Source organism: Dromiciops gliroides, chromosome 4 (genome assembly GCF_019393635.1).
Source record: "Dromiciops gliroides isolate mDroGli1 chromosome 4, mDroGli1.pri, whole genome shotgun sequence".
Lineage (NCBI taxonomy): Eukaryota > Metazoa > Chordata > Mammalia > Microbiotheria > Microbiotheriidae > Dromiciops > Dromiciops gliroides.
In genome coordinates this window covers 364,796,590-364,810,462 of record NC_057864.1, presented here as the reverse complement: position 1 = coordinate 364,810,462, position 13,873 = coordinate 364,796,590, and the positions used below count along the sequence as shown (strand labels likewise).

At 37.4% G+C, this 13,873-nt stretch overlaps 1 protein-coding gene across 1 annotated transcript in view; it reads right to left on the bottom strand.

Moving 5' to 3' along the window:
- Positions 1 to 13,873, bottom strand: part of LAMA2 (laminin subunit alpha 2) — an 804,877-nt gene that overhangs the window by 118,633 nt on the left and 672,371 nt on the right. Inside the window, 1 exon segment of the mRNA XM_044002871.1 lies at positions 13,101 to 13,239. Within this exon segment, the coding sequence (XP_043858806.1) occupies positions 13,101 to 13,239 (139 nt within the window).

Sequence of the window (13,873 nt, the reverse complement as noted above, 5' to 3'; positions counted from 1 at the left end):
GAGCATTAATCTCCCATCTCTATATAATTGATCAAGCCTTCCCATTTGTCTCATATTTGCATGATAGAGTCTTTAGTTTCAAGGCTCAACTCAGGTGCTACCCTGTAAAGCCTCTCCTGACCCCTCTCATTGTTAAATCATCCCTCCTTTCTCTAATTATCTTATACTTACCTATTTACATATTGTATCCCCAGGAAAATGCCTGAGCTGAAGGTGGTTGTTGTTTTTTTAATTTCTGGGGATGAATTGGAAGAGTACTAAGTATCTATTTTAAAAGTCTTCCTTTGGGTTATGTATATGTGTGTGTGTGTGTGTGTATATATATATATGTGTATATATATGTATATGTATATATATATATATATATATATATATATAAAATTTAAAGGGAAAAGATGATTCCTTAACGAACTCCTCTTTTTCAGATCTCCCTAGTTGCTAATCTTTCCACCTTTCTAAAATTATCTTATATTTACAAATTGTTTACAATATCCTCCGTGAGGCCAAGGATTGCTCTATTTCCACATTAAGTCTTTGTTCAATTGAATTGAATTGGAAAAGCAGCACATGTTTGTTTAAAAAGTGTTCATATGGGGGCAGCTAGGTGGTGCAGTGGATAGAGCACTGGCCCTGGAGTCAGGAGTACCTGAGTTCAAATCTGCCCTCAGATACTTAACACTTACTAGTTGTGTGACCCTGGGCAAGTCACTTAACTCCAATTGCCTCACCAAAAAAAAAAAGTGTTCATATGGGTTGTGTACAAATAAAAATAGATGCTTAGAATAAAGGAATGACACTCTAAGAAATTAAGCTTGAAAGTGGTTGGAATATTACAATCTTTTGCCACTGTGTGGTGGCCTCCAGAATGGAAGGGAGAGGAAGGTTTGTAAAGATGAAATGAGCAGAACCAAGAAAACAGCCTATATAGTAATAGCACTATTGTTAAGAATAGCTTTGAGCGAATAAGTCATTTTGACTATTATAAATATTCAAATTAACTACAAAGCATATGTGAAGGAAGACACTATCTGCATCCAGAGAAAGAACTGATAAACAGAAGTATTTGTAGTATAATTTCATATATACTTACATACCTACCTACCTACCTACATACATATTACACACATATACACAGTTGTCTCTAATGGTAGCAATCTGGGGGAGGAGGAGGGGGGAAGAAAAAAGAAAGATAGGGATAACATATATATTATATGTATAGACATACATATATACATATATATGGAATATCAACTTGTACATAATGAACTTGCAGTTTCATAGACAATCACCTTTTTTCTATTTTAAGATGTATAGAAATGCTTATTTTATTTCTTAAGTTCAGAACAAAATTTTTTAAAAGGATTATTGAAAGGAAACTAAAGAGAAGAAGCAAGAAATTCCACACTTCACTCATGTATTACTTTTGATGTACGAAGGAAACAAAGTAATTATGAAAAACAAAGGGTTGGTGTTTTGTTTTGTTTTGATTTTTGCTTCTGAGTGTTCAATTTGAGACAAAGACTTGAAGGAAAAAAAACAACAAACAAACCAAGAGAGACTCTGTTCTCCCAGCTGGGGGAGATTAGCCTTTTTGACAGTTGGGGTTTACTAACATCATCATCATAGATGTTAAATGTGCCCTGATGGAATACTACATGAGTAGGAGGTTATTTGTCTTTAATTGTAGTTAGCATTTTATCAGGTCGAGATATAGGGGCATTATAGGTAAAGGATATGGCATGGACAAAAATATGATATGTATTTGGGGAATGGAAGAAGATTGTTGTGGGGTTAGGACTATTAAATTTTAAACTGGCCTGCTAAAATAAAGGACAGACACACCTTGAGAAGTAAGGAAGATAAACCTATTAGGTGTGGCTTCTGCCTGAGTGGCACCAAGGGGACAGAGATAGCTCCAGAAGTCAGAATAACCACCCCTCACCCAATTTCTTCCAACCCACCCCCAATAAGAGCTTAGGTGATCACCCCATATACCATCTATAAAAGCTATGGCCTTTCTTCTGTTCGAGGAGATAGGTATCACAGAGAACCATCTCCCCTAGAGAGAAGTTTTTTACTTCTCTCTTGGTCAACGTTCACTAGTGCCCAAATAAAAGATTATTTTATTCTAATTTGATTTGTATGTGAGAGGGTGTAATTCTTTAAAGAGGAATACCTAAGGACCCCCCCCAACCAATTCCCCCCCATGACAAAGATGATTTGGAATAAACTTTGAAAATTAAACATGGTTCTTGGTTGATTTTTAGAAAGTCAGAGAGTTTGGGTTGTACAGCGGATGGGGTTATGAACTGGATGTCAAGAAGATTCATTTTCCAATCCTATCTCTGATGCTTACTAGCTGTACAACTTACCTGATTTCTGAAACTTAGGGTGTTTTTTTCAACTTTAAAATAGAGACGATAATACCTGTAATTTCTATCTTCATAGGGTTGCTGTGAAAAACGAGCTAATGTATATAAAGTACTTCACAAACTTTAAAACACTATAAAAATGCTGGCTATAACTAAAGTCACTGGGTCTTGTCCAAACTGAGAGGGAGTTGGGGTGGAGGGTGGAGCTTGCTTATAGAAAAGTGACTATTACTGGGAAGAAGTAAATTGTGGTATTAAGTATCTATATTTAAATGCTTGGAAAAATGAGTGGTTTCTCCTCCCTGTCCCTCATATTCCCCAGCCTACTGACTTTTGTAGGTTTGGAAAAAGGGAAGCACGCATAATTTCAGACTCCCCAGTTGAAGTAGTAGGTGTTGGCAATAAATTCCCATTAGCCTCCTTCTAGACTTATTCTTTCTGGGACCTTAGGGATGAAAAGGGACTCCAAATTGAGTGGTAAAATTCCATTCTTTCTAGATTGGAGAATACACTTGAAGCCATGTTGTTTGAGGGGAATGGGGAGGGAGACTCTTCAAAGCCATGCTAAAGAGCATGGGCCTTGTTTGTTAGGTAAATAGGAACCCCAAAAGGTTTTGTTTTTGTGATTTTTTCTTTTAGCCATAGATTATAACAGCATTATACAGTTTTTATGTCTGAATACCTCTTGCCTGGCACAGTACTTGGCACATAATACAAGTTTAAGAAATGTTTGCTGAACTTAATTGAGAGGAACAGAGGTATGCATTAAGGAAATTAATCGAGCAGCAGTATGGGGAATAAATTGAAGTGAAGAGTTTGGAGTGCAGGAGATTGGGGGGCTAATGTAAGGAGTAAATTAATGAAAGCCTGGACCTGGGTGATGGCAGTGGGAATGCTAAGGGAGGTGATATGTGGGAGAGATATTCTTGGGAGAGAATGGGCAGGTTTTCGTGACAGTAGATATATATTAGATGAAGGAAGGAGTCAGAGACAACTTTCCGATTATATTCACAGGGCATACCTAGGCAAGCATCAATTGCCAAAAAAAAAAAAAAAAAAGGTTTGATATGCAACTACTTCATGGGGACTCAAAACCTTAGTATTCTCCTCAGCAATTGAGGCCTGGCTTTTGATATTTGGTATTGTATGCATTCCTCAGTGCTCAGATAAGCTGCTGAATTGCAGATGGCAGAGAAGGATGGTTCACAGGTTTCAGAGGCAGATGCACTTGTCAAATCAATTATGATTTCAGATTATTTTTCCCTTTAGTTTCAGAACCTAGAGAATGAACGCTTCACTAGTACAGAATTTTAATTTTAATGATTGGAGTTATTATTAGGTAACAATAATTGTTGTTTGCAGGACTACTAAGCAGTTTACTTCAGGGACTAAAAGGCAAGGCGTGGGTGTAATGCAAAGAGAGAAAGACAGAACCGGTATGAGATACAGGAATTAGGCCTTGGCTGACACTCATGTTTGCTCATTTGATTGCAATAAGTACTCAGATAATATTTACAAAGTCCTTTATAGACTAAATAAGTTAAAAAACCTTCAATATGTTCCCTCTGCCATGCAGCTTACCCAATTTTAAAAAGTAAACAGTAAAGGAGATTGGCAGAAGAGTCTATTGTATGAATTCAATCTAAACAAATATATTTTTAATAGTGCCTATTATAGAGCAGCTAGGTGGCACAGTGGATAGAGCACCGGCCCTGGAGTCAGGAGTACCTGAGTTCAAATCTGGCCTCAGACACTTAACACTTACTAGCTGTGTGACCCTGGGCAAGTCACTTAACCCCAATTGCCTCACTAAAAAAAAATAGTGCCTATTATACCTACAGTTACCTCACATCCCAGATTTTCTGCTACGGTCTCAATTTCAAGAAACTAAAGTGTACTTTTAATGAGCCTTTTCAAATGGAATGTTCTATCAGGTCATACTTCAGTGTTTGCTTTGGAAAATATCATTACTGTAATTATACCCAATTTTAAACTGTACTATATAGCATTTTGACCAAGAGTGGGTGTTTTAGAAATGCTTTTTCATCTTAATGTAAAAACTCAAAAAGCAAAGAAGAAAAGAGAGACAATAAAAAACTCATCATAGTTTATCATCATGGTTTTCTTTAAAAGACCAAAAAAATCATTTAAGAAAAGGATTATAATTATGTAAAAATTCTCATTGTCATTTGCCTAATTAATGAATAATAAATGATTAATAACTGTAGTCTCAACATTGTGCTAAGCTTCCTGGGAAATCAAGGGAGGAAGTCCGGGTCTCTGTCCTCAAGATCACAATTTTTATATTTCTAACCCTATCACAGCACCTGGCACATAGTAGCTGTTTTAAAAATCTTAATGATTAATGACTAGATAGTAAAAATAAACATACATAAAAGAAAACACTTTTGTGCTATACTGTGTGGAACTTGATAATAATTGTTGAGAAGAAGAGAGAAGACAATGTGGTCTAGAATAGTTGGAGGTGGTTTCAAATAGGAGGTGGGAAACAGAGTTGGTTATGAAAGACTGGAGGGCAGCTAGGTGGCACCACAGTGCACAGAGAGCTGGGCCTGAAATCAGACTCTTTCTAGCTGCATGACCCCAGTCAAGTCACTCAACCCTGTTTGCCTCAGTTTCTTCATCTGTAAAATGAGCTAGTGAAGGAAATGGCAAACCACTTCAGTATCTTTGTCAAGAAAACTCCAAATGGGGTCACAAAGAATCAGGCACAACTTATGAAAATAACTGAACAATTAAAGACTGGGTGGGATTTCACACTGACCCTCAAGTCTAGTTCACATACTCTTCCCTTTACCCAGCATTAAAAAAACAATTCTCTATCCAACCACTTCTGCATTACAATGGCTAGGCAGCAGAGTAACTGCAGCACTGGACTTGTTGTCAGCAAGAACAGAGTTCAAATATTGCTTTATAGACTTACTGGCTGTGTGATCCCCACAAATCATTTAACATCGTTCTCTCTATATAAAATGGGAATAATAATAGCACCAAATTCACAGGGCTCTTGTGAGGATTAAATGAGAGAGAATATGTGAAGTATTTTGCAAATCTTAGAGTGCTATATAAATATGACCTATTAAATCAAGTTAAATCAAGAAGTATTAAGCACTTACTAAATATATGCTAGGCACTGTGCTATCTGCTGGAGGACAATGTGAAAAGCAAAAATGGCCCCTGACCTCAAGGAAATCACAATCTAATTATTTGTTATTAATCCAACTATCTTCTCCTAGACATGGAGAACCAATATCACCTCCAATTCCTTATATTTTTTTCTCTCCATTACTAGCTTTCTCAGGTTCCTATTCTTTCTCTTTAAGAATGTCCAACTTTGTCCATCCTTGATTAGCTCGCCTAACTATGCCACCCAGATACCAGTCAAGGCATTTTTTCCCTTCCTGTTTCTTTCATCTATATTAGGCAATAGCTTCCTCTGAGTTGTCATGGAGTGATAGCATCTGAGTTGGCACAGTTCTCAGTAGCCTACTCTCATTCTGACTTGAAGCTTGAAACCCAACTCCAGTGTCTCCAACAAGTGCTTATTCATCTTCCACTGGGAGACCATCAGTAAAGGAACTCACAACCTGCTGAAATTCATTCCAGTTTTCAATGGCTCTTTTTGATAGAAAGTTTTTCCTTTCATTGAGTCAAAATTTGCCTCCCTATCACTTCCATCTTAATGCGTATCCCTAGATGGTAATTTTGGAGGGCAGCTGGGTGGTATGGTAGATAAAGCACTAGGCTTAGAATCAGGAAGACTCATCTTGCTAAATTCAAATTTGACCCCAGACTCTTCCTAGCTGCGTGACCCTGGGCAAGTCACCTAACCCTCTTTGCCTCAGATCTTCATCTATAAAATAAGATGGAGGAAATGGCAAAACCACTCCAGTATCTTTACCAAGAAAACCCCAAATGGGATCACAAAGAATTTGACAGTACTGAACAACAACAACAACAACAAAACAATGTTAATTTTTACCATCTATAGTCAATTAGTTAATATATAAAGTCATCTTCTACATAAATCTTTTTGTGAAGTAACAGAAAGCTGTCTGGACCTGTTATTTTACCTGTGTAGGGTTTATGAAGATACTTATTTCTTATCTTTCTCTCTCACTAATTTATACTGGGAAGGTCTATTCTCTTTTTCCATTCCTTCAAATTGTCCTATTCAGATGATAGTGACAATGATGATAAGGGTTTCTGAATTATGCCATTTTAGGATCAATTGAAGGAAATGAGGATGCTTAATCTAGAGGGGAAAAAAAGGCTAGGGGACTGGGTGATGGATATTATAGCTATCTACAAATGTTTTGAAGGGTTGTAACATGGAAGGATTGGACTTGTTTTTCTTGGATGCAGAAGGAAGAAATAGCAGCAATGGGTGGGAACTAACAAGGCAGATTTAGTCTTGATATAAAGAAACAAAAATAAAAAGGAATAAACCTGTTCCTTCTTTTTTTTTTTTTTTTTTTTTAGTGAGGCAATTGGGGTTAAGTGACTTGCCCAAGGTCACACAGCTAGTAAGTGTTAAGTGTCTGAGGCCGCATTTGAACTCAGGTACTCCTGATTCCAGGGCTGGTGCTCTATCCACTGCGCCACCTAGCTGCCCCAGGAATAAACCTTCTTAGCAATTAGAGCTATCTAAAATGAGTGGACAGGAAGGAGTAGGTTTCTTCTCACTAGAGAGGGCTTCAGGATGTTACTAGATGACCACTGACTTGTTAGGTGGGCTACACAAGGAATTCAGGCTGGCATACAAGTTGTATTGGATGTCTCTGAGGTCCCTCCATACCCTCAGGATCTGGGATTCTGTGACTTACACTGCAGACAACCTCCATGCCCTTTTGCTCCTTTCTCTAATTATTTAATTAATTATCATTCCTTTCACTCACATTTCCCTTCAGTTTCATTTCTGGTTATATACCTGTATACATAAATCGGCAATCACATGAATAAATAAAAGGATGCTCCTTTGGATGTACTATCTCAATTATGCTTTGAAGTCATTCTTCTTACTCATTTGCCTCTCCTGTGTTTTTTCCTAACATTTCTTTTTTTCTCTCTCAAATGATCTAAGCTTTCCCCCTCTCTATAAGGTAATTGGATGCTTTATTGGCTGTCTAATCTATGCCTTCTTCTATCACACTATAATTGCCTACATTGTTTCTTGACTACTGTACATCTCTTCCTTCTGATTCACGTAATACATGATCTTCTTTGTCTGGGCCAGACTCAAAGGATTAGAGATCTTTTTTCATTGTTCAGCTTTTGAACATGATATCCCTAATTCCCCATACATCTGTGTTTATGTGTGGCTCTAATCACAATACCAATACCTACATTATGGGATTTCAGTTTAACATAGGTAATAGCTCTATTTTGTCCTTATCAAGTATAATTTTTCAATATGTAGAGCTATATAATGATATTAAAAGTAAAATAAAAAGTGAAAGTTGTATTTTTCTTGTATATACACACATATATTCCAATGGCTATTCTTATAAATCCACTAAACTCTGAGGAAATACTCTATCTACTCCATAGTCCATTAGAAAAGGAATTGCTTCCTTTGGTATCTCCATTAACTTTATTCAGGTATTTAAATTCTCTTCATCTGCAAAATGGAGATATTATAATTTTCTCTCCTTATAATGCTCTTGGAAAGAAAAAAAACATAGCAAGAACCAAGTTTTAGTCATGTTGATATTATTTATCTCTTTACTCATTTCAACAAATGTTACTCTAGAGGCTACTATATACAAGGCACCATATTAGGTAGGAAAGATACTTCCAAGTTTTCTCTCTGCAGTTTTCCATATTTCTTTTGGCTAGGCAAAAACTATAAATTTAGTGAGAGAGGGACAGAGACAGAGACAGAGAGACAAAGAGAGATAGAGACAGACACAGAGACAAAGAGAGAGAGAAAGTGCACAGATGGACAGAGAGACAGAGAGACAGAGTCAGACACACAAAGACAACTATACAGAGGCAGAGACAAAGAGAAATAGAGACAGACAGACACATAGAGAGAAACAGCACAAATGGACAGAGACATACAGAGAGACAGAGACAGAGATACACACACACACAGACAGAGAGACAGAGACAGACAGACAGACAGACACACACACACACACACACACACACACACACACACACAGAAATACAGAGTCAGAAGGCCAGAGATAGACACATGCACAGAGATGGAGATACAGACAGAGAGACACTGAGACACTCAGAGAGATAGAAACAGAGACTGAATAACCCTTTGTGCTCAGTAGCAAAATCAATTTCAGCTGTTGATTAAATCAACTTCTCCTCTAGGTTTCCCCTTCCCCCTTCCCCCAACTCAGCACAGTAAGTATTTAATGAACTTTTTTCATTCATTCATTCATTCATTCATTCATTCATTCATTCATTCATTCATTCATTCAATTTAATATCATCTGTTTCAAAGCAGCAGAGGCAATATGCAAGACATTTCAGTCACTCTACCTAAAGTGCTTTGTTGAAGAACTAGGACGTACAATGTAGATTGCAGAATGTGATCACAACACTTTTGTAATAGTTCTGTTAGTGAACTTATTGACACAGCTGCAGATTAATACACTTAGAACATCCACACAGGATTTTGAGAGAACATTTGAGATTTTTAATTGAATTGTAAGCTCCTAACTAGATTTTAAGTTCCTTCAGGGGATGGATTATATCTCCCCATCCCCAATCCCCTGCCAATGCTTTCCTAAGACATGCTGAATTCACAGTCAGTACTCAAGAAATAATTGTGCTTTGTTCCATTTGCACAATACAGGAAACTTTCTGATCTTTTCTGATGCTGTATATACGCGTACCTGGAACAAAGTATTTAGAGTCTCTTTTTCTTATGTGGGTTAGACTGGCAGAGAATGAATGTTTATTACAGAGAAGTGCTGCAATATGTCTCAATTTGAAGTAATAGTACTTTCCAGGATGACCAGTCAATTCTGTGCTAACAGTTGCTGTGATCACACGTTTCATGTCCACACAAAACCCAGAATCCATTGAGGGGGCAGCTAGGTGGTGCAGTGGATAAAACACTGGTCCTGGGTTCAGAAGGACCTGAGTTCAAATCTGGGCTCAGACACTTGACTCATACTAGCTGTGTGACCCTGGGCAAGTCACTTAATCCTCATTCCCATCCCCTCAAAAAAAAAAAGAATCCATTTAGAGGCAAGAATTAACATCTCATTTTAGAATTTAAATAGCTTAATAAGAACTGATATGTAAAAAGAAACTTGGGGTGATGAAGTATTGTGCTGGGCATGAAATTTAGATTGAGATAGCCGGCTTAAAACAGGTTAGAAAGGTGTTTATAAGAGGCACTTTGCAGTCCTCCAATGACCTGAAGATCAATGGAAATGTAAAAAAGTCAGAGATTTTTGGCTCATTCAGGCAAATGATGATCTGTTAAGATGATGACTACAGAATTAACTATAGAAAAAAGAAACAGATTCATCCTGAAAGAATCCTTGGATGGTGGGACGTTTTTGCAGAGAAATCACTCTACTACACAACACAGGGGTTAATTTAAACATGTTCACATCTCTCCTCAAATTCCTGATGGAACCTAAATTGAGGACCTTGTTTCATCATCAGCCTCCCTCTTTCATACTCGATGGGAAAAAAATTGAGGCTCATTTTCTCCTTTTCCCTGCTCCTCATCTCACATCACCACAGCATCTTCCCCTACGATTTTCCTCTTCATCCTTGTTTCAAATGAAGAGGTGGCACTTCTTTTTGCCAAGACCAACCTATATGCACCATAGATCACCTCTCCTCCTATTTTCTTCAGAAGCTTAAACCTGCTATGTTGTGACAGTCTTTCTAATCTTCAAAATCCTCTTACCTACTGATTTCCTGCTACTTACAAACACCCCTATGTCTCTCTCATCCTTAAAAACCTCTCACTTGATCCATTTATCCCTACTGGCTACTATGATAATATCGCAGTCTTCCCTTTACATTTTGTCCAACTTGAGAAACTTTTCTATAATAGGTTTGTAGTTGTTTTTGTTGGTTGTCAGTTGTTTCAGTTGTGTGTGTGACTTTTCATGATCCAATTTGGGGTTTTCTTGGCAAAGAAACTGGAGTAGTTTGCCATTTCCTTCTCCAGCTCATTTTACAGATGAGGAAACTGAGGCAAGTAGGGTTAAGTGACTTGCCTGGGGTCACACAGCTAGTAAGTGTCTGAGGCCAGATTTGAACTTAGGAAGATGAGCTTTCCTGATTCCAGGTGCAGTACACTATTCACTGTGCCACCTGACTGCCCACCTACAATAGGCACTTCATTGTATCTCATATCATTTTTTTAAAACTCTCGGTAATGTGGCTTCTGACATCATCATTCCAGTTTCCATCTGCTAATATTGATTAGTGATATATCCATTTATCTTTTTAATTGTAGATTTCTTCAGTCCATCCTCCACAGGGCAGGCAAAGTCATTTTTCTTAAGGGAGATCTGACCATGTCAGTGCCTAGTCAATAAGCTCTAGTGCCTCCTAATTACTTCTACTTCTTTTTTTAACAAGGTAATGAGGGTTAAGTGACTTGCCCAGGGCCACATAGCCAGTAAGTGTTAAGTGTCTGAGGCTGGATCTGAACTCAGGTCCTCCTGAATCCAGGGCTGGTGCTTTATCCACTGCACTACCTAGCTTTCCCTGGCTCCTAATTGCTTCTATGCCAAATATTACTTATTTGTCAATTGAAGCTCTTTGTAATCTGTCCCCAACCTATCTCTCTAACCTTATCACTCCACTTTTCATCTGCAGTTCTACTTGGTTTCAATGCTGCTGAACAAGCTGTAACCATACTAGGTATTCCTTAGTGTCTTTCCCAATCCCATTAGCTTCCTTTCTCTTAGATTGCAAGCTCCTTGAGGGCAGGGACTGTCTTTCTTTTTTTCTGGGACATAGTAGGCACTAATGATTTCTTAATTATCAAATCTAATGGTGTTTTATCAATTTTCATCCTTCCTGATCTCTCTGAGGCCTTTGACACCATAGATCACAATCTCTTCCTTGATACTTTCTCCTCTCTAGTCTTTTAGTATGTGTGTATGTGTGTTTGTGTGTATATACACATGTATATATACGCACATATAAATATGTATATGTACATATATATATATATATATATATAGAGAGAGAGAGAGAGAGAGAGAGAGAGTGTGAGAGTGTGTGTGTGTGTGTGTGTGTGTGTGTGTGTATAAGAAAGAAACCACTCTTATCTGGATGTCCTTTTATTGTTTGTCTATTCCTCAGTCTCCTTTTCTATATTTTCTCCTGGTAATGCTCACTAACCATGTCCCTCAGGACTCTGTCCCAGGGTCTCTTTTCTTTTCTTTCTATCTTATCTCACTTGATGATTTCAACAGCTCCTATAGGTTCAATAATCACATGTATGCAGATGACTCCCATCTATCTATGAGGGGCCCAAGACAAATTTGATATAAATAGGAAAGACTACTTAAAGACTCTATAAGGAGCCCAGAAGAAAGCTCCACCATATATAATAAGAACTTCATGAGATTTCCACAAAGGGAGAAAGGGACTTCCAATAAGCAGGAACCATTCATTACACTTTTGTCACATAAATTCTTTAAGCTTGATCCCAATTACCTATGGACTCTATAAGTACTTATGGGAGAGTATGCCCCTAATTTGGGAGGTGGTATTTGGTACCAACTATTGCTACTATGCCATCTTAGTAAATATCTATAGCAGCTAATTCTATCTATCTGGCTAATTGATATCAATTGATAATCAATGGGGAAGCACACTAGTGGTGTGAGCAATTATATCAGGACTCCTTTTGTTCCCTTCACCCAACTCCTTAAGGTTATAGCTAAGTTCTGATTAGTGCAAAAAACAAATCCCATAAAATGGTAGCATACATTCAAATTTTCATTATTTTAAATTATCATTATGTAAAATATGGTCATTGGTTTCAGTGAAATGGAAATATGCAGTGCAAATTTGAATAATATATCTACTTTAGGGGATTCATTATTCACACCAGTTGAGGCCTGGCTTTATTCTTAAGGGGGAAAATTGTAGCTGATCTCTGGGGATCCAGCTTGCCAGTATGAATAGGGTTTTGGGAGAGTAACCCCAGAGTTTATGCTACAGAAGTATTAATGGAGTAAGTGTACAGCTTCTCAAGATGACTTCTTTGAAATGACAAAACTTATTTGGATGTATAATGCCTGGTATTGTACTTTATTCCTCTTAGTGTTATGCTTCCTATGATATTGATTTTCTTGTGCCTGCTAGAGAGAATGTTTTCTTTTTCCCTCAGGTGATCTTTTCTCACTGTCAGCATACGATACTGATGATGTCATTGATGATGTCATACCATGCATTGTTCTTAATATCTAACTTTCCCCTCTTTGCCCCAGCTGTTCATCCAAGGAGGCAGATGAGAGAGGTTAAAAGTAGTAATAACATAGGGCCATTTAGGGCGTGTCTTGTGCTCAGAGAGTAGAAAAGAGCAGCTCAGACCACATGCACAAGTGTACTCAACATTTTCTTTCCGTGTAAAAATCAGAGGATCAAGGAAATACAACTTCAGTTTGTTATCCTAGAAAAGCAATTCCATTCATTCTTTAAAAATTATAGCTCATTTAAATTTGAGGTATTTTGCACAGATGCTGATTTTCTTACCAGTTGTGTGGCTTCATTTGCATGACCTTTGGCTTCCTTGGCGACCCTTTCAGCTTCATCAATGTAGTCTTTGATGTTGCTGTAAGCTTTGAAGGCTGCAGTAGCATTGAAGGAGATGTTTTTAGCTTCTTCAAGGATTCTATTTGGATGGTCCCGGGTGGCAATCAAAATGAAAATAGTTACTGAGTAGAATGTTTTTCACAGGGCTTGTAACTAATTGGTTATTGCCAATAAGCATTAATTACTGCAATTCTGAATTGTGGGGTAGGGCATATATTCAAGTTAAATCTGTTATCATAATTTTATAGCTATAACACATTATCTTACATAAACCAGCTTTGAGTTCCTTTAAAATACTTCAAAATAGTATCTTATTAAAAAAAAACTTTCTAAATACATATGGGTTCAGAATATGTTGCATGTAGCACAACCTGGATTTGATTTTAGGTACTATATGAGATAAACTGGTTTTAATGCAGATGGAATTCATGTGTTAATTTTTATCCCTTATATTACAAAACAAGTGACACAATTAGGGGCTGGATGGAGCTTTGGCAATGATCCTAGGAAGACCTGTGCTCAATCCCCACCTCTGACACATACTATGTGTTCCTGAGCCAGGCACTTATTGTTTCAGGGGTCTAGGAAACTTCCTAAGACTATAAATTTCAAGAAAGTTACCATTCTGCATTAGTAGAAGAGGTATTTCTCCATCTGGGAGTTTCCTAATCCAATGAAATCATTTGCTGTCCCTATTGCTAATACTAGAGAAA